This window comes from Hylobates moloch, unplaced genomic scaffold, assembly GCF_009828535.3.
Source record: "Hylobates moloch isolate HMO894 unplaced genomic scaffold, HMol_V3 SCAFFOLD_5, whole genome shotgun sequence".
NCBI classification, from domain to species: Eukaryota; Metazoa; Chordata; class Mammalia; order Primates; family Hylobatidae; genus Hylobates; species Hylobates moloch.
Window position 1 is genome coordinate 118,853,753 of NW_026652280.1, and position 20,539 is coordinate 118,874,291.

At 36.0% G+C, this 20,539-nt stretch overlaps 1 protein-coding gene and 1 pseudogene across 1 annotated transcript in view; one reads left to right on the forward strand and one right to left on the reverse strand.

Annotated features, from left to right (window-relative positions):
• The window catches only part of STXBP3 (syntaxin binding protein 3), a 65,651-nt gene that overhangs the window by 32,583 nt on the left and 12,529 nt on the right, over positions 1-20,539 (reverse strand). Inside the window, exons 4-8 of the mRNA XM_032155177.2 lie at positions 19,747-19,823; positions 17,928-18,006; positions 16,430-16,530; positions 4,527-4,681; positions 378-468 (exon numbers count right to left, since the gene is read on the reverse strand). Of these exons, the coding sequence (XP_032011068.1) occupies positions 378-468; positions 4,527-4,681; positions 16,430-16,530; positions 17,928-18,006; positions 19,747-19,823 (503 nt within the window). The remainder of the gene's footprint in view (positions 1-377; positions 469-4,526; positions 4,682-16,429; positions 16,531-17,927; positions 18,007-19,746; positions 19,824-20,539) is intronic.
• LOC116469679 (N-acylneuraminate-9-phosphatase-like) lies at positions 8,905-9,649 on the forward strand (annotated as a pseudogene).

Below are 20,539 nucleotides of genomic sequence, written 5' to 3' on the forward strand. Positions count from 1 at the left end.
TTGCATGTATTAACTCATTTAATCATAACTTTTAAAATAGGTATTCTTTTATTATCCCCATTTTATAGAAAAGAAAATGTAGTTACATAGAAGTTACATAATTTGCCCAAATAGACATTAACTATGAATTAAACGGCAGAACTAGATTTGGACACAGTGCTGACTTCAAAATCTGTTAGTTAATAGATTCCCCTCTAAACCATACCATCTATTAAGGTTTGCACAATTGTGTATGTTAATGATTCTCAAATCAGTATTGGAGATCTATGTTAATGACTCCCAAATCAATACTAGAAAATGAATGAGCAAGTTTCTTTGGCTTATAAAGAAATAAGACAGACTTTATGCACAGTCATTACTTGCCTTGCATACATTACCTTTATTAGGCTCTTTTCATCAATCTTGTAGTAGTCTTCAAGCTTTTTTTCAACAAGCTGTGCAAGCTTACTGGCATTATCTAGAGGTTTACTAGGAATGGAAAAAAGGATCAAACAATTATCTTCCTTTCAGTATATACCTTATAATATCATGAAGTTTAATTCTAAAATTAAACTGGAATTTTAAAAATGTTTACAAAATGAAAAATTATTTTATAAACATGTAAAAGTTCAGATAATATATCAAATAATGTTATATCGATATATTTGGAATTTACAAGGAAAAACCTTATCATATCTGCTTCAGATTTTTTAATATAAAGGAAATAAAATATTACATGTAACGTTGCAGTTCCTTTTATTCTGCTCCTAAGTCCTGGTCCTCTCCCATACCCCTGCCTCAAACCAAGGCAACCATTATAATTAATTTCATGTGTATTCTCCCTCTAGTCATTTCTGTTTCATATGTGTGTGTGTGCGTGTGTGTGTGAGATTTATCTACATTGACACTGACACACATCAGATTTATTCATTTTATCTCCTATATAGTATTCCATCATGATTATATTGGATTCTATGTATCGATTCCTTTAAAGATGGACATATAAGTCATTCTTATTACACTATTACAAACACTGAAACAAATGTTTTAGCCATAAAAAAGAATGGATCTTGACATTTACAACAACATGGATGGAACTGGCGGTCACCATGTTAAGCGAATAAGCCAGGCACTGAAAGAACATTTCGCATGTGCTCACTTGCTTCTGGGAGCTAAAAATGAAAACAATTGAACTCATGGAGAAAGTAGAAAGATGGTTACCAGAGGCTGGAAAGGGGCAGGAGTGGTGGGTGACAGTTTAGTGGGGATGGGTAATGGGTACAAAAATATAGGTAGAATGAGTAAGAGCTAGTATTTGATAGCACAACAAGGTGACTACAGTACATTTAAAAATAACTAAGACTAACTCCTTATCCAGTTTGCCAGTCTGTGTCTTTTAATTGGAGCATTTAGCCCATTTACATTTAACGATTCCTCAGGGATCTAGAACTAGAAATACCATTTGACCCAGCCATCCCATTACTGGGTATATACCCAAAGGAGTATAAATCATGCTGCTATAAAGACACATGCACACGTATGTTTATTGCGGCACTATTCACAATAGCAAAGACTTGGAACCAACCCAAATGTCCAACAACAATAGACTGGATTAAGAAAATGTGGCACATATACACCATGGAATACTATGCAGCCATAAAAAATGATGAGTTCGTGTCCTTTGTAGGGACATGGATGAAACTGGAAAACATCATTCTCAGTAAACTATCGCAAGGACAAAAAACCAAACACCGCATGTTCTCACTCATAGGTGGGAATTGAACAATGAGAACTCATGGACACAGGAAGGGGAACATCACATTCCGGGTACTGTTGTGGGGTGGGGGGTGGGGGGGGGCGGGGACAGCATTAGGAGATATACCTAATGCTAAATGACGAGCTAATGGGTGCAGGAAATCAACATGGCACATGGATACATATGTAACAAACCTGCACATTGTGCACATGTACCCTAAAACCTAAAGTATAATAAAAAATAAAAATAAAAAAAATAACTAAGACTAGAATTGTTTTTATCACAAAGAAAGGATAAACGCTTGAGGTGACAGATATCCTGTTTACCCTGATGTGACTATTATGCATTAAATGTCTGTATCAAAATATGTCATGTACCCCATAAATATATACACCTACTATGTATCCACAAAAATTATTTAAGAAAAAAGAGAGAGAGAAAGAAAAAGGCTCTTCACCAGCACAACAACCTCAAAAATGGGAGGTCTCATTGTGAGGGCTTCAAAGTTTTACAGAATTTTTAGGTTTTATACCTTAAAAATAAATAATGTAACATCTATAAAGGGTAATTCATTAAACTCTTTGTACAATATTTTCAAAAGAAAGAAACTTCATTTTAAAATTATACTTTAAAGTCTATAAAGCGTAAAGGAATATTTTGTTAAAACAGGTAGAATTTTAAAAGACAGGATTACAGATTATTTATTAGCATAACTCAAAACTAGCCCCTATGTGAGCGATAAAATTATAAATTGGCTATATTTACTCATTTCCCCGAACGTAACCAATCACCAACAGTAGAAGCTTCAACAGTTACTAAACTCTTAACAGGAGCCAAACCACTTAGCTCAGCTCCACTGAGTCCAGAATGTAATTAGCACATCTCTTACAAGAAAAAGGTAATCCCAGCTTGCTTGAGCCCAGGAGTTTGAGACCAGCCTGGGCAACATAGAGAGAACCCAATCTCAAAAAAAAAAGGAAAGAAAGAAAAAGAATGTTTCTAATACCCAAGGTATGAATAAAGAGCTTGTCTGCTAATACCTGAATTAAGGAGATAACTTAATCTCCAAGGAGATCACTATACTTTTTCTAAGTACTAATAGTGGAATTTTTAAATGGTAAGTGAAGAGTAATGTGACTTAAAGTACTACATGAATTTAAAATTAAACAGTTCAGCCAGCTAACCTGACAAATGCCAATGTTCAAATTAAAGGATTTTTTGAAAGACAAATGAGTAATAATTATGAGTAGTGCAATATATTTACTACCATATTTATTAGTGCTGAATGCTTTACAGATATTAATTCATTTAATTCTAAAAACAACTGTATATAGTAGGTATTATTATCATTCTTATTTCATAGATAAGGAAACTGAGGCGAGAGGGTCACACATGAACTAGCAGACCAAAATTAAAACTAAAACTGACTGGCACACACAACAAACAACATGGATGACTCTCAGAAAATAATGTTGAGCAAAGAAGTCAAAAACAAAAAATATCACGTGGTTCCATTTATACCAGTTCAAAATCAGGCAAAATTAAACTATGTGTTAAAAGTCAGATGGTAGTCATCTCTAGGGAAGAAAAGGGATGGGAGAGCTGGGAGGGATCACGAGAGAGACCTCTGAGATGCTGTTAATGTTCTATTTTTTTGACCTTGGTAGGGTTAGAGGGATATGTTCATTTTGGAATGAATTATTACGCCATATCTAGCACGTCCTCAAATAATGTCATTTTGTTCGTCATCTCAATATAATGCTGAGGAAAAAAAAAAGATTACTGGCTGAGGCCACTGTCTGTGTGGCGTTTGCACGATCCCTCCACGTCTGCATGGGTTTTCTCCTGGTACTCCGGTTTCCTCCCACATCCCAAAGATGTGCAGCATGTTTGGTTAACTGGCATGTCTAAACTGTCCCAGTCTGAGTGAGCGTGGATGTGTGTGTAGTCTGCCCTGCAATGGGATGGTATCCTAATCTGGGTGAGTTCCTGCCTTGTGCCATGAGCTGCTGGGATGAGCTCTGGCCATCCTTCTAATGAGCCTGAACTAGAATAACTGGGCAAAAAATGATCCTGCTTTTATTAATCTTTCTTAAATGTACATATAGTCAGATATCTTTCAATGTTTAATATTAGAAGTGTTTCAGGTCTTTATGTAGAAGTTTGGTGACATTACATAACCAAGGAACTTAATTCTTGTTTATATCAATTAGCCTATGGTAAAACTGGTTTTGTCAGTTTACAAGAAACCATCAACGACATTAAGTGAGGACTTACTGTATAGACAATTTAGGCACTTTATAGTAAACTTCATTTTTAAAAAGAAGTATATAAGTCAAGGTATATAGTACTAAAGTTAGATTTTACCCCTTAAGAAAACCCCAAAATTTCTTTAGAATAGGCACAGATATTAGATACTATAGATACTTAGACATTGTAACAGGTATCCAGAGAATATGGTCATTTAAATTTGCTGGTGATTTAATGAAAAACATTAACTGTAACACTGTATTCCCTATGTGACTATAAAGACATTTCCTCTAAGCATTCTTTAAACTGATGAAAAACTGTCTGTAAATTGTACCAAATTTAGGCTCTGAAATTCAGTAACAGAAGCTATTTGCTATTCTGAAATTTAAACCACAAGCTTTAAATCTCCTATATGTAGAGCATGGTAATTATACAAAGAAAATAAATTTTGTACCAATATGCAAAGACACAGAGACATTACTTACCTCTATAATGAATGGTAAATAGGAAGCATAACATGTGCAGACGCTCAGTGTCTCACCTTTTATATCTTACTCCGGGATTTTCATCCAAGGTGGCACACACTGTAACTATCTGGTCAGCCATTGCTTCCATAATGGCATCTTTTCCCTTTGCATTACCAGGGTCTGGACTATAACAGTAATAGAATGCATCTGGTACATCAAGAGTATACACCTAAGTTAAGACAAAAATCTCACTGTTAATCTGGAGACCTGATTTAAAAAAATATATATATTTATATTTGTTATATATAATGTATATATGATATATGATTTATATCATATATAGATGTATATAATATTTTATATATCATATATTATATATATATATATATCAAGAAAATGCAGCAACTATTTGGGGCAGTTAAAAAAATACTTGCACTAACCATGCTGTTTCCTGAAACAATGGTGTCTTTACCTTAATCAAATCTCATTTTCTCTGTCATCTTGATTTCATCCTTTATTTCTTTTCTCACTCTCCTGCTTAGTCTACCTCTCTCTTTCAATTCTTGTTTCATATACAGATTGTACTATCTTTTTACTACCAGTGCAACAGATGAAGGAATCTGAGATAGTCAGACTAAAATAAAAATCTAACTCCTAGCACAGAAAAACACAACAGTACCAAAATCGGCCTATATCTCAGATATAAATTAAAAACCTTAACCCATTAGAGAGTAACCCAAAAATCTCCCATAGTTGATACATGTCTTCAGTTCTTTAGCTTATACTCTTCATGTCCTTAAAATAAGAGACATACTTCCCCAAAAGACATGGCACTGTGCTAGACATAACATAAATCTACTATACGTATGTACAGCAAAACCTCACAGATACATTCATTCATTCAATTAACAAAATAATTTACTTATGTACAAAGAACTGGATTACAGGATTTGGAGGATACAAAAGCAGGAGCTCTCTAAATGGTATTGAGAGTTCCCCATTAAACTAAATTTTGTTGTTTTTTAAACAATGATAATTTCTCTTAAACTACGAAAATTTATTGTAACTGAAAGTAGGCAAGTAATAAACATTATAGGTTAAGTAATGAATTATGAATAAACTTCTTGCATTTCCTTTTTTTTTTTTTTTGAGACGGAGTCTTGCTCTGTCGCCCAGGCTGGAGTGCAGTGGCGCAATCTTGGCTCACTGCAAGCTCCGCCTCCCGGGTTCACGCCATTCTCCTGCCTCAGCCTCTCCAAGTAGCTGGGACTACAGGCGCCCACCACCACGCCCGGCTAATTTTTTGTATTTTTAGTAGAGACGGGGTTTCATCGTGGTCTCGATCTCCTGACCTCGTGATCCACCCGCCTCGGCCTCCCAAAGTGCTGGGATTACAAGCATGAGCCACCGTGCCCGGCTTTTGCATTTCCTTTTACACACAGTCATTCATTTCTCTGGACATAACCCAGCACCAACAACAGCAGCCTGAATATAGATGAAAATTTAGCTGTGGCTCATCCACTTATCTCTTTCCTGCCCAAAGGCTAGGATGCTGTTTTAATTGTCAACAAGCACCCTACACTTGAACTGTGGCTTCCTCATAGTATAATATCCCACAGCAGGAGATAACATTATTTGTTCAAAAACATTTACTGCACAACCGCCCAAGGCTTCTCCCTCCCACTCACTGATACCAGGTTTAGCCATGGTCATGTGTAGGTTTGTTTTTGTCTTTGTTTTTTAAGATGGGGACTCACTCTGTCACCCAGGCTGGAGTGCAGTGGCATGGGTATGGCTCACTGAAGCCTTGAGGTCCTAGGCTCAAGTGATCCTCCCATTTCAGCCTCCCACGTAGCTAGGACCACAGGTATGTGTCACCACACCTGGCTAATTCCTTTTTTAAGTTTCCTTGTGGAGACAAGGTCTCACTTTGTTGCCCAGGCTGGTCTAGTACTCCTGGGCTCAAGCAATCCTTCCGCCTCGGCCTCCTAAAGTGCTGGGATTACAGATGTGAGCCACTGTGCTCGGCCTGGAATGTATGTAGAAGATACACGTGCCACTTCCCAGCTGAAGCTTTAAAAGTCATTGTGTGGCTCCACTATTTTCTCTTTTCCCTCGGCTATGTCCCAGATTAGCCCTTTGGCCTCAGTACTACAATGTAGAGGATGTCGAGCAAAGACCCAGCCAAACAACAACGGACAACACAAATGAGAAATAAACCTTTATTGTAGTAATGCACTGAGATCTGGGGGGTTCCTACCACAAATTAATCTAAGCTATCTAATACCCCAATGTACCAAAGATAATCTGGGGGCTGGTTCTCATTCTATACTCACATTTCCTCCATTTCCCTCTTCCTCTACCTCCTCCCCATTTTCCATCACCATCATTAAAAGTTTTTTAAGACTACTGCCACATGCTTTTTTCATCTTTATAAACCCATAATCAGCTCCTTAAATACAGATCTTGTCTTCCATCTACTCTTCATGCTAATCTATAGCTAGCTTGTTTCTATCTCTACCAGATCCCTTCTAGCATCCTCTCTACTAACTGTACCAGACTCTCCGTACTCACTAAGGTTCACTGTAAACAAACTCCCTCATATTCTTGAACGCTTTCTATGTTTGTCTGACCCTTGAAGAACAAGGGCTTGAACTACATAGGTCCACTTATATGCAGATCTTTTTCAATAAAAGTTACAAAGAGTGTGCCTGCCTCCCCTGCCACCTCCTCTGCCTCTGCCACCCCATGAGACAGCAAGATCAATCCCTCCTCTTCCTCCACCTCTACCTACTCAACTTGAAAATGACAAGAATGAAGACCTTCATAATAATCCACTTCTATTTAATAGTAAGTATATTTTCTCTTCCTTTTGATTTTCTTAATAACATTTTCTTTTCTCTAGCTTACTTTGTTAGAATATAGTAAATAAAATATACAAAATATGTGTTATTCTATTGTTTATGTTATCAGGAAGGCTTCCACTCAACAGCAGGCTATTGGTAGTTAAGTTTTTGGCGAGTTTAAAGTTATACACAAATTTTTCAACTGCACAGGGGGTTGGTGCCCCTAACCCCTATGTTATTCAAGGATCAACTCTACTTGCCTTATTATATATGTGACAGCATCACTTACCTTAAATCCTCTGAAAGGGAAAGAAAGATCTTTCTTTAATCCCTTTGACTCATGGAATCCCATGAATGAGTTAATCTTCTTCCTCTCCATGTAATTTCTAAATGTGTTGATGTCCAACTTTATTTCTTTGAAGCACTATCACATCTGACTTTACCAATCTCTCTGCAATGATCTCCTGACTTCTAGGACTCTATTTTTCATTATGGACTTTATGACCAGTTCCAGTTTTCTGCACCAGCTAATTTTCTGTTATTATTTTTGGTGGAACCAGGAGCCTCCTATGTACAATACAGTCCCAACCTACCTACAGAGAGCCTATCTTTCATTCCTTCACCTCTTATAAGCCACATTCCTGCTGCTCTCCTGCACTCTTCTGATTCTGTATCTTTACATCTAGATTATTTTTACCTCCTAGGTTCTTTCCCTCTTCATTACTACCTTATAAAAATATATCCATTCTTCAAATATTTTCCCAATCTCCCAGTAAGAATTAGCCTCTCTCAATGCTGGTGCAGTGGCTCATTCCTGTAATCCTAGCACTTTGGGAAGCCGAGGCAGGTGGATTGCTTGAACCCAGGAGTTCGAGACCTGCCTGGGCAACATGGTGAAACCCCATCTCTACTAAAAATACAAACAAAACCTGGCTCCTAAATGCATGAGATGACGGATACATTCCTTGTATCATTATACGACATAGATATGTATCAAAACATCAAATTGTATCCCATAAATAGGTACCATTACAATGTGTCAAATAAATAAATATTTAAAAAGAGAATCTCCCTCCTTTTGTCGCCGACTACCAGATGCTCCCCAACAAACATCCTCTCCTTTTCAGTAACTGCACTTCAGTTCTTTGTGAAGAACAGCCATATATGCCCAGCTGAAAAATTTTCTCAGTTTCCCAGGCACTTATGTGTAGCCATGTGACTCAATTTTAGCTAATGAGATAAAAACGAAAATTATTCTGTCATTCTGTTGTATATCCTCAAATGATGATGTAATAATTCTACAGTATGGCTGGGAACGGTGGCTCATGCCTATCCCAGCACTTTGGGGGGCTGAGGTAGGAGGATTGCTTGAGCTCAGGAGTTCTAGATCATCCTGGGTAACATAGCAAGACCTCGTCTCTACTATAAATGAAGAAAAAATTAGCTGGGCGTGGTGGCATGCATCTGTGGTCCCAGCTACTTGGGAGGCTGAGGCGGGAGGACTGTTTGAGCGAGACCCTCTCTCAAAGAAAAAAACAAAATTGGGCCGCCCACCTTGCGCATGTGCAGGCAGACACATGGCAGATTGCAGCAGGGCACAGGTGCTATGGGGCTGAGCCATGTGCAGGCCATTTTCTTTGACCTGGACAACACACTCATCGACACAGGTGTGGCAAGCAGGAGAGGCATGTTGGAGGTGATAAAGCTCTTACAATCAAAATACCATTATAAACAGGAGGCTGAATTCACCTGTGATAAAGCTCAAGTTGAACTCAACAAGGAATGTTTTCACAATTACAGTACATGCATTACTGATCTAAGGACTTCACATTGGGAGGAAGCAATCCAGGAAACAAAACATGGTGCAGCCAATAGGAAATTGGCTGAAGAACGTTACCTCCTTTGGAAAACCACACATTTATAGCACATGACACTAAGGTCAGTGAGATGTCAAAGCTATGCTCATTGAAATTAGACAGGAGGTCTGCCTACTTTTAGTAATGAATGGGGTCAGACAGACCCAGAGGGAGAAGATGAGGCTTGTGTCTGTCAGTCCTATGTCCAAGCTGTTGTAGGTGAACAGCAGAGGGAGGAGAAGCCAGCACCTTCCATATTTTATTACTGCTGCAATCTCCTTGGAGTACAACCTGTGGACTGTGTGATGGTTGGTGACATGTTAGAAAGCGACACACAAGGAGGTCTCAAAGGAGGGTTGAAAGCAATAGTATGGATCAATAAAATTGGAATAGTGCCACTGAAGTCCTCCCCAGTTCCACATTACAGTTTTTTTTGTGCTAGAGTTACCTGCTCTCTTACAAAGTATAGACCGCAAAGTAAGTATGGCCTCTTAAAGCACCTAAAAGGGCATGATTATGAATGTTAAGAGTCCATTTGGAGGGTTTGAGCTAAGAAAACTTAAGGCTTTCTGCTTACTATGGTCCAGTTCTAAGAATAATTTTACTTATGATTTAAGAGCCGATATTGTGAAGGTCCTCCCAACTCAACTGCTTTTAAGTTTTGACAACCAACCTCTGACTGGTATTTACATCTGAAAATTCAGATTGCATTAATACAAGTCAGCAGTGTGGCCCAGAAAACTTGAGGAAATATATTCTTTGCTAGTCTGTGACTGAAGATTTTAAAACTTATTTTATTAATATTTTAGTATCTTGGTTCCATACCAAGCAGGATAGCTTACACATGGATGCACAAATGTAACGTATATGTTCTGGCTTAAAAATAGATATTTTTAAAGAAAAGCTATTCTAAAACATAGAGACTTATCATAGCAACTGGATATGGTTAATATGAAATAAGTACTAAGTCACATGCAAATCAAAGCATTTCATAGTGAAATTTTACATACTTTCTTCTTAAAACATAAACCATATTTTTGCCTACTTTAGATACATACATTTTTTATATTATGAATCTGATTTTCTTGCATGACCTTTTTTTTTTCAGGGGCAATTTTTCTGTGGTGTGTACATAACAAATAGATTTCTCCAGTTAAAAAAAAAGCTGTTAAAATCAGCTGGGCATGGTGGCTTATGACTGTAATCCCAGCACTTTGGGAGGCCAAGGCGGACAGATCATTTGAGGTCAGGAGTTTGAGACTAACCTGGCCAACATAGTGAAACCCAGTCTCTACTAAAAATACAAAAAATTAGCTGGGCTTGGTGGCACATGCCTGTAATCCCAGCTACTTGGGAGGCTGAATCAGGAAAATCGCTTGAGCCCAGTAGACAGAGGCTGAAGTGAGCCAAGATCGCACCATTGCACTCCAGCCTGGTGACAGAGTGAGACTCTGTCTCCAAAAAAAAAAAAAAAAAAATGCTGGAAGCAGTGGCTCACACCTGTAATCCCAGCACTTTGGGAGGGTGAGAGGGTTGGATCATTTGAGGTCAGGAGTTTGAGACCAGCCTGGTCAACATGGTAAAATCTCATCTCTACTGAAAGTACAAAAATTAGCCCTGTGTGGGGGTATGTGTCTGTAATCCCAGCTACTCTGGAGGCTGAGGCAAGAAAAATGCTTGAACCTGGGAGGTGGAGGTTGCAGTGAGACGAGATTGCACCACTGCACTCCAGCCTGGACGATGGGATGAGACTCTGTCTCAAAAAAAAAAAAAAAAAAAAAAATTAGCATGTGGTGCTTTTTACCATGACATTTTCACGCCTTTGCACAGTGAGCTTATAGCTTTCTTATAGTCTTTGCCTCTTGTGGAAATATTTTCACTATCTTTTCCCAGACACATAATGGGGTTGAGGGAACTAGACTGTCTTGCTGGAGATAAGTACAAGCCACATTGGCACCAAAAATTATTTGTCTTCTGTGGATCCATAAGAGGAAAATTCCCTTGGTGTGAGCCTACCCATGGAGCCTCCTGTTTGTTTTCTACTGACAATGGTTTCACCCATGTGATGAACCTAACAGAAAAGAAGGTTTTGCAGCATGACATTGGTACAAAAACAGACACGTAGATCAATGAAACAGAACAGAGAGCCCATATATAAGGCCGCATACCTACAACCATCTGATCTTTGACAAAGCTGACAAAAACAATGTGGAAAGGACTCCCTAATCAATAAATGGTGCTGGGATAACTGGCCAGCTACATGCAGAAGACTGAAACTGGACCCCTTCCATACACCATATACAAAAATCAACTCGAGATGGATTAAAGACTTAAAGGTAAAACCCAAAACTATAAAAACCCTGGAAGACAGCCTAGACATACCATTCTGGATGTAGGAACTGGCAAAGATTTCAAGACAAAGATGCCAAAAGCAATTGCAACAAAAGCAACAACTGACAAATGAAATCTAATTAAACTGAAGAGCTTCTGTGCAACAAAAGGAACTATCAATGGAGTAAACAGACAACCTATACAATGGGAAAAGTATCTGCAAACTATGCATCTGACAAAGGTCTAATATTCAGCATCTATAAGGAACTTAAATTTACAAGAAAAAACCCATTAAAAAGTGGGCAAAGGATATCAACACTTTTCAAAAGACATACAGGTGACCCACAAGCATATGAAAAATGGCTCAAAATCACTCATCATTAAATAAATGCAAATCGAAACCACAATGAGATACTATCTCACACCAGTCAGGATGGCTATTTTTAAAAAGTCAAAAAATAACATATGCTCGTGAGGCCGCAGGGAAAAGGGAACGCTAACATTCCGTTGGTTGGAATGTATATTAGTTGAACCATTGTGGAAGACAGTGTGGTGATTCTTCAAAGACCTAAAAAACAGAACTACCATTTGACCCAGCAATCCCATTACTAGGTATATACCCAAAAGAATATAAGTCTATCATAAGGACACATGCACATGTATGTTCACTGCAGCACTATTCACAATAGCAAAGACACAGAATCAACCTAAATGCCCATCAGAAGGAGACTGGATAAAAAAAAATGTGGTATCTCTCTCTCTATATGTATGTACCATAGAATACTAAGCAGCCATAAAAAAGAATGAGATTATGTCTTTAGCAGAACATGGATGGAGCTAGAGGTCATTATCCTTAGCAAACTAATGCAGGAACAGAAAACCAAATACTGCATATTTTCACTTACAAGTAGGAGCTAAATGATGAGAATACATGGACACAAAGAGAGGAATAATAGGCACTAGGCCTACTTGAGGGTAGAGGGTGGGAGGAGGGAAAGGCATAGAAAAAATAACTATTGGGTACTAGGCTTAGTACCTGGGTGATGAAATAATCTGTTTAACAAACCCCCTCGACATGAGTTTACCTATAACAAACCGGCACATGTACTCCAAACCTAAAAGTTAACAAAAAAAAGTTAGGGCCAGATGCAGTGGCTTATGCCTGTGATCCCAGCACTTTGGGAGGCTGAGGTGGGTGGATCACTTGAGGTCGGGAGTTCAAGATCACCCTGAACAACATGGAGAAACCCCGTCACTACTAAAAAAAAAAAAAAAATACAGAAATTAGCCAGGCGTGGTGGCACATGCCTGTAATCCCAGCTACTTGGGAGGCTGAGGCAGGAGAATCTCTTGAACTCGGGAAGTGGAGGTTGCAGTGAGCTGAGATCGCGCCATTGCACTCCAGCCTGGGTAACAAGAGTGAAACTCTGTCTCAAAAAAAAAAAAAGTTGGGTTTTGCTATGAGCCATTTCCAGTGTCATTATAATACTTCAGTGACTCTTATTAGAGTTACCATCTGCCTTATCTGTTTTTCGTATTTTTGGAAATATATCATCATTTTATAAATATCTGCTTCAGTTCACTTGGAGCTTAATAATTAATGGTTCCACAGCAAGGCATCATCTTACAACCACAGAATTTTCCCTAAACCATTAGGCTAGACAATCTCATGATTACACTAATCAAACCTGGAGTAAAGTGGTTGATAAAGGATAAAAGGGGTTATCCAATGGTTAATAAATATAATTTGGGTTGGTTTTTGATAGATTTTTCTTTTAAATATTGGATAGAAAGAAAGAAACTACTAATGTAAAATAATAGATTGTATGTTGGAATGTATATAGCTATGTCTCCAAGTTTAATACTCAAAGAATCAAATTCTAAATTGTATCTATCTGTAAACCTATTTCTTTAGCCAGTTGTTTTCTGTCTATTGCCAAGAAACAGGATTCTGTGCCTTGTGCAAATATTCTTTTATGTTTACTTCTTACTCTTGATTTTTAAAAATGTGACTGTGTCCTAACCTGTCCCAGGATGCTGCTGCTATAACACTGAATGTGTGTGAAAAGGGTATGTTTGTAGTTCCAGGTACAGTACCCATATGGCCTTGACTATATTTCAGCTATTTAAAAATTAAGTTGGAGGATTTTGGCAAAAGTAGTTATGTGTGTGATTGCTCTAATAGACTGGTTGGCATGTGATGCTGAGGTCTTGTCGTTTTAGCTGTCCCACAGGATAGATATAAGCAGTGTCACATTCATTATACTATGGGTGAAGGTTCATCGCTCCAACATGATGGTGGCAAATTTCAACAAGATCGCTCCCAGGATGTTAAGTGAGCAGTTCTTCAGCAAAAATGAGGTAGGAAGAAAAAATGGAATAACTGAATAATATAATATCACATTCCATTGGCACTCTTCCTATGGGAAGAATTTTGTTATCTACCTTCTGAGTGGAATGTTACAGAAGATACTTTAAAATACTGAAATAAGCCTATGCTTTTTATAATGTTGTTTTAAAATAATATTCCTTAAAATTAAAAAAAAGATGTAACAGTAAAAAAAAAAAAATTTACAATCATCTTAGATCATAAGGGCCATGCCTAGGAGACTAGACCCCTGACAATTTCATAGAGCCAGCATTATCACCTTATATAGCCTATTCCTGACTTCCTGTATATTAGGAAGAAATAAATTTCCATGTCGTTCAATCCATTGAAAGTCCAGAGTTTTCTTTTAATTAGTTGAGCCTAGTCCTACTTGATTTAACCATGATTGAAATAGTTTTTGAAGATGTCTAATACGTTTTAATCTCTTTATAGTATTCAAATGAGGGTAGGACATATATTTTGCTCATCTTTTTACAGCAGACTGCTTTGCATTTAACAAACAACGTCCACTGAACATAATCTTGATAAATGCTCAGTAGGCCTTTGCTCATAGCTCGAAGCACCTAGTAGATTTCATTTATATTTTCACTTGCAAACAATCAAAAATCCAAAATATTTTCAATGCAATTTCTCTAAAACAGTTACATTTATTAAGTAGACCCTCTTTTTTTTTGGAGATGGAGTCTCACTCTGTTGCCCAGGCTGGAGTGCAGTGGTGCCATCTCAGCTAACTGCAACATTCGCTTCCCCACTTCAAATGATTCTCTTGCCTCAGGCTCCCAAGTAGCTGGGACTACAGGTGCTAACCACCATGCCCAGCTAATTTTTTTTGTATTTTTAGTAGAGACGGGGTTTTACTATGTTGGCCAGGCTAGTCTTGAACTCCTGACCTCAAAATCCTCCCAACTCGGCCTCCCAAAGTGTTGGGATTATAGGCATAAGCCACTGTGCCCAGTCAAGTATACCCTCCTAAGACTCAAGTAAGTAAATTAAAAGAAAAAAATTCTTATAGGAAAACCATTCCAGCTGGGACCTTACATAATCACAATATTTTGTAAAGACTGATAAGTAGAAACTTCTCAAGAGCATTCTCTAGACAAGCAAAGACAGGTTATTTCTATTCACCATCAAATTATTCAGATATCTACACAAATCATTCCTTCAAATACAGCAACTGCAGAATTTTAATAAATTCTGGGGCTAAAATGATATTTATCTTCTGTGAAGCGAGATGTTCTAGAAATGTTTGTAATATTTGTCATACTACCACTTAAATCCTACATCATTTTCAGAAGCTCATTTTCACCCTATACTAAATTTACATATTAAAATAATAAGTTTAAAGGAAACTTTTGGAAAAAAGTTTAATGTTAAGCAGATATGTTAAAATCTTATAATTTGGATTATTATCTTTCTTTGTCAAAAACAGCAGTATCAGCTGGGCGTGGTGGCTCACACCTGTAATCCCAGCACTTGGGAAGGCCGAGGCTAGTGGATCACCTGAGGTCAGGAGTTCGAGACCAGCCTGACCAACATGGCGAAACTCCATCTCTTCTAAAAATTAACCAGGTGTGGTGATGCATGCCTGTAATCTCAACTACTTGGGAGTCTGAGGCAGGAGAATCGCTTGAACTTGGGAGGTGGAGGTTGCAGTGAGCCGAGATTGCACCATTGCACTCCAGCCTGGGTGACAAAAGCGAAACTCCGTCTCAAAAAAAGAAAAAAACAAAAACAAAAACAAAAAACCCAGCAGTATCTTAAAAGCAATATCGTAGAAATCCCTTATCTAGGACTTGTCTATCCTTTAAAATATTGATCATAGTTCTAAACAACAGTCAACTATTTCAATTCTATAAAATGCTAGAATCCAAACACAGAGAGCAGAGCAAAACAAACCTTAACAATTCATTAGCTGTGTGATTTGAGGCAAGCTACTTAACCTCTTTGATTTCTTGATCTTCAAAATGGAGAAGTACAATCTATTCCTATGGCTATTGTGAGGATTAAGTGAATAAATTTATGTAAAGCACTCAGGAAAGTATATGACACAGGGAGTATTATATGAGTGTTTGCTTGTATCATTATAATCATTGCTATTATTAATTGAAGGCTCAATGTTCTAAAGGCAAAACAAGTCAAAAAATCCCTTCATTTTATAAATTAAAATAATGTACATAATATTATATAAAAAGTTTATTAAAGAGCATTTGTTTTAATATCACGAAAGGTTACACAAGCTAAATGAAACATTTTTTTTGGAGTCATCTAACAAAGACTGTGCTCAGAACTCTCTTGATTTCATAATCTGGTAGTTCTGTAATTTGACAAACCCAGGACTTGGTGGCAGATACGAAATTTAAGCCCTGCTATTCATTTTTAATTCCAATTTATTGCTCATGCTTCTGACTTCATCATGGGAAATGTCTATTTGTGGATTAGGTTCAAAATTCACCAAATACATATAAAAAATATCTTCAGAATATACTTTATTAACAATAAGCCATAAAACCAAATTTGAAACCTGTCATGAACTAAAAAATAAAAATAGAAAGTACCTGAGATTCATGTGGAATGAAGGAAATATTTATTTCTTTACATCTTCTTATTGACTTGGAGCAAGAAGCCTTAATTTTGTTAAAGAGATTATCAGGGCAAACTGAGGGGAAAAAAAAAAACAAAGCATAGAGTTACATCTAGATCTTTATTCCTTTTAAATAAATCATTCCAACATCCAAGAATAGTTATACATAATTACTGGCTTTCACAGAGTTATTATGAGGACATAAATAATATATAAATATTGTTATTTGCTTTACAAAAGATATATTCTAGTGAAAAGGACTGTAACAGAAATTCCATCTTTCCCATTCACATCCACCATAACCTCAGATGTATTTCCTTAAAGATCTGCTAACAGAGCAAACTGAAATTGTTAGGAAGAAAAATCACGTCCAAACTTATGACATAACAAACAGCAGCACTTTTAGAATATCTTAGAAATTTATACTGCTTTTCCAAACTGCCACTAAGTGATCCATACTACAATCATACAACACAAATGGTTAATTTTTCCTTCAATTAAAGGCAGCTTTCTAACATTAGAAAATTCTAAGACTCTATAATACTAAGTTCTGGAACTCAGAGCCAGTGTTTTTCCCCTTTCATCAAAGAGCTTATCATTCCATTAGATCTAGGTTGGAATATCAACCATTGGCTCCTAGTATCTTTTAACGTGATATTCTTTAGCCTTAAGATTCCTTAAAAGAGGGTTCACATTCATTAAATTTCATCAATTCCATAAACATGATGCTCTATATAATAAGGTTACATTACAAATACTTATGGTGTGACATTTTTAAAAATGCAAACTATTAGGCATGAGATAAAAATTTATAGGAAAATGATATACTACTTACTTAAAGTGAGGAACCTCTAATAGCAGAGACCAAGATTTAACTTAGATAAATGATATTTTTATTTTGAAGTATATTATATAACATGTAACATAAGACAGAATTGTATGTGTCTTTGGACTTCTCTGTGATTCTTTAGTTACCAGTTTTCTAAGTGATCATATGGCAGAGTAAGATAAATGTGACAGATTTTCTCCCTTTGTATTTGCCAAACAGATGGCTGTTTTCTTCAGTGCCCTCTCAAAAGGTCTTTGTTTTTCACAAGAGAATCAAATCCCTAACTGAAACGCTGATTAAAAATATTTCTTCCTGTCACCAGCACAGGATTTGAGGGCTAGCCCTCTCCACCCATCCCTCACATCCCAGCATCCCAGCAAAATCACTGTCTTTTGAAAGCAGTTGGGTATAGTTTCTTTTAATTTTCTATCACCTTAATATGAATTAGGATAGATATAATCTTACATTTTTAGATTCTTTCTAGCCTAATTAGAATAAACGATAAAGAGAAAATCACCACGACTGAAATAATATTATAAAAAGTAGATACTTTAATGACATTTTGGGCTGATTTTTTAAAAGTTGACAGTTTAAAACCAATGGGACTTTGAACAATGAAGCAATAACTTTTTAAAAGACTTACAGTCAGTGAAGTAAATATATGCTGCTTTATACTTGTTCTCCGATTTACTTGCAAAATCATGTAAGAAACAATCTACAGACTTAAAAAAGGTTAGATGTTAATACACATTTTATTAAATATTAATTTAAATATGTTACCTTTTGAAACGACTAAGATGATTTTATTTCATTGATAAAATAAAACCTTACTGGCTAAAAGTTTAATTTATAAACTAATTTTTTTAAGATGCTATGTTCTCCAGCCAGTGATAGCTAATAAGGTAGTAAGGTAAAAAGAGTAAGGTAATATTAACCAGTTTTGGTTTTGAAAAAAAAAAAAAAAGAGTAAGGTAATATGTATGAACAGGATGCTCTTATTGGCAATGAAGAGGTCTAGGAAAACTGACACAACATAGAAGACAAGACTATTGGAAGATAACAGATTGAGGAACTAGAAACCAACATACTGTAAGTATCATCTACATGGATAACGAACCACCAAGACTTATGACTGGAGAAGTGCTGAAGTGAGACACAGTGAGTGAGAAGCTTAAACTATCAAGTGATTAGAAAGACCCAAAGCTTGGTAGGTGACTGCAAGAATGAGGAATATACAATTTTGTATCTTGATTCTGTCACTTAACATTCAAAATGAACATTTATCTAGGTCACTGACAAACCCTAGAAAAATTATTTTTAATTGCCACATGCGTTTTCGTTTATTTATCATTTTATTCATATATTTCATTCAGATATCATCATATGGTCTACTATTTATTAATGCTAAAATTTAATTAGATTTGTTTACTACTAGAGACTTAGCTAGACCATTTATTTATTTCTTAACAATAAACTCTAAAATATAAAACATTTTTTAAGGTTCTTGATAAAAAATTACAAACTATTTTCCAAAAAGGCTGTATCAATCTATACTCCCACTAGCAGTATATGGTAGTTTCTGCTCCATTGTCCACTGACAACCAGAATAGCCAGAATGCACACACACATACACACCCATATATATATTTTAAATCCCTCTGCCAATTTGCTAGGTGAAAAATGGTGCTTTTAAGTTGCATTTTTTTTTCCAATCATGAATTTTTCTCTTATGGAATTATATTACAGATAAGATATAAAATGTCATTAAAACCCACTAGCAGCCAACATGTAGAGACTAAAAAGTGTGTATCTTTTTGTTTTTTTTAAAATGTCTGCTAGAGTTTTTTAGAAGTGAAATGAAACAGAGATTGCCAAATTAACGTTCTACATGGGAATAAGTGAGAGATCAGGTTTTCAAAAATGCATTCTCAGATATTGTACAGAATAAAGAAATCTGATAATTTGGCTCTAAAAGGTTGGCATCAAGTATGAGTTAGGTCATAGAGTCAGATTATAAACTAAAGAATTTCCTTTCACATAAAATATATATATACGCACATATATACCCATCTTCATATAGACATACAAATAAGCTACAGGAAAGTCACTGAGATGAAGTAATCCAAGACTATAGATTATTTCTTTTACCTACATTACCATCCCCCCAAAAGGTATAGTTCAATAGGAACTGCATGAAAAACAAAACATGCAAAGAAATGTTATTTTATACAATTTAATTCTGCTCTCACATATGGGGAAAAAAGGAATCCTTTTACTTACACATTCTCATTGGGAAAGATGCAAATAATCTTCTAACACAGAAAAAAACCTTCCTAAGCAAACTAGTTTATGGCAGTATTTTTCTACTAAAGGGTATTTTATTACTTTGAATTTTCTGTTAGTAAACCATAACAATGGTGAAATATTGATAAACCTACTTTTTAAGGCCTCAAAATACTCACCTTTGATGTTGGAGTGATGAAATAAAGAGCTTTCATTTGTCTGACAGGTTCACGATTCTTATAAATATTCTCTACAACTAACAAGAAAAAAGGTCATTTTATATAACCAAATATTTATATACTTAATTTTTAAATAAATTTTACTGTACTTTCCATTTATAAAATATGAAAATACATTTACAAATAATATGAACGCAAAAACATTTACTGGGTTTAACATTTTCTTTGTCTTCACTGGATACATTTTAAAATCCTGAAAAATGAAAAATGAAAATTCTTCATTTTCCTACATGAATAATGTAAGAAATTATTCATTTCTTAAATGAATAATTCATTTTCTTACATGAATTATTCATTAAAATTCATAATAACCTTGCAAGTATTTTACAAATGAGGAAACTGAGGCTTAAAGAAGTAACTTATCCAATCACACAGTTAGGAAGTGGAACAGGCAGGCTTCTAACCCAGATGTGACTCTGGAGCCCAAGTTTTTACCTGCCACAATGCTGTTTAAATAAATTGCCAATTAACTCCTATTCTTTCAAAACCACACATATTTATAAAGTATTTTTTCAACAACAGAACGTCACTAGAATTTAGTCAATTACATTTTTTATTACGGAAATTATGCAGTTTATAAGATTAGCTAAAGCAAAGTGAATATAAAGTTAATAAACTTTGTCAAATTAACTATTTAAAGCTACATATATATTTCTTAAAACTAATTTAAAGTATCCTTCAACAAATCCAGAGAACCATCTTTCAAGATTCATGTTGACAAAGGGCCTAGAAA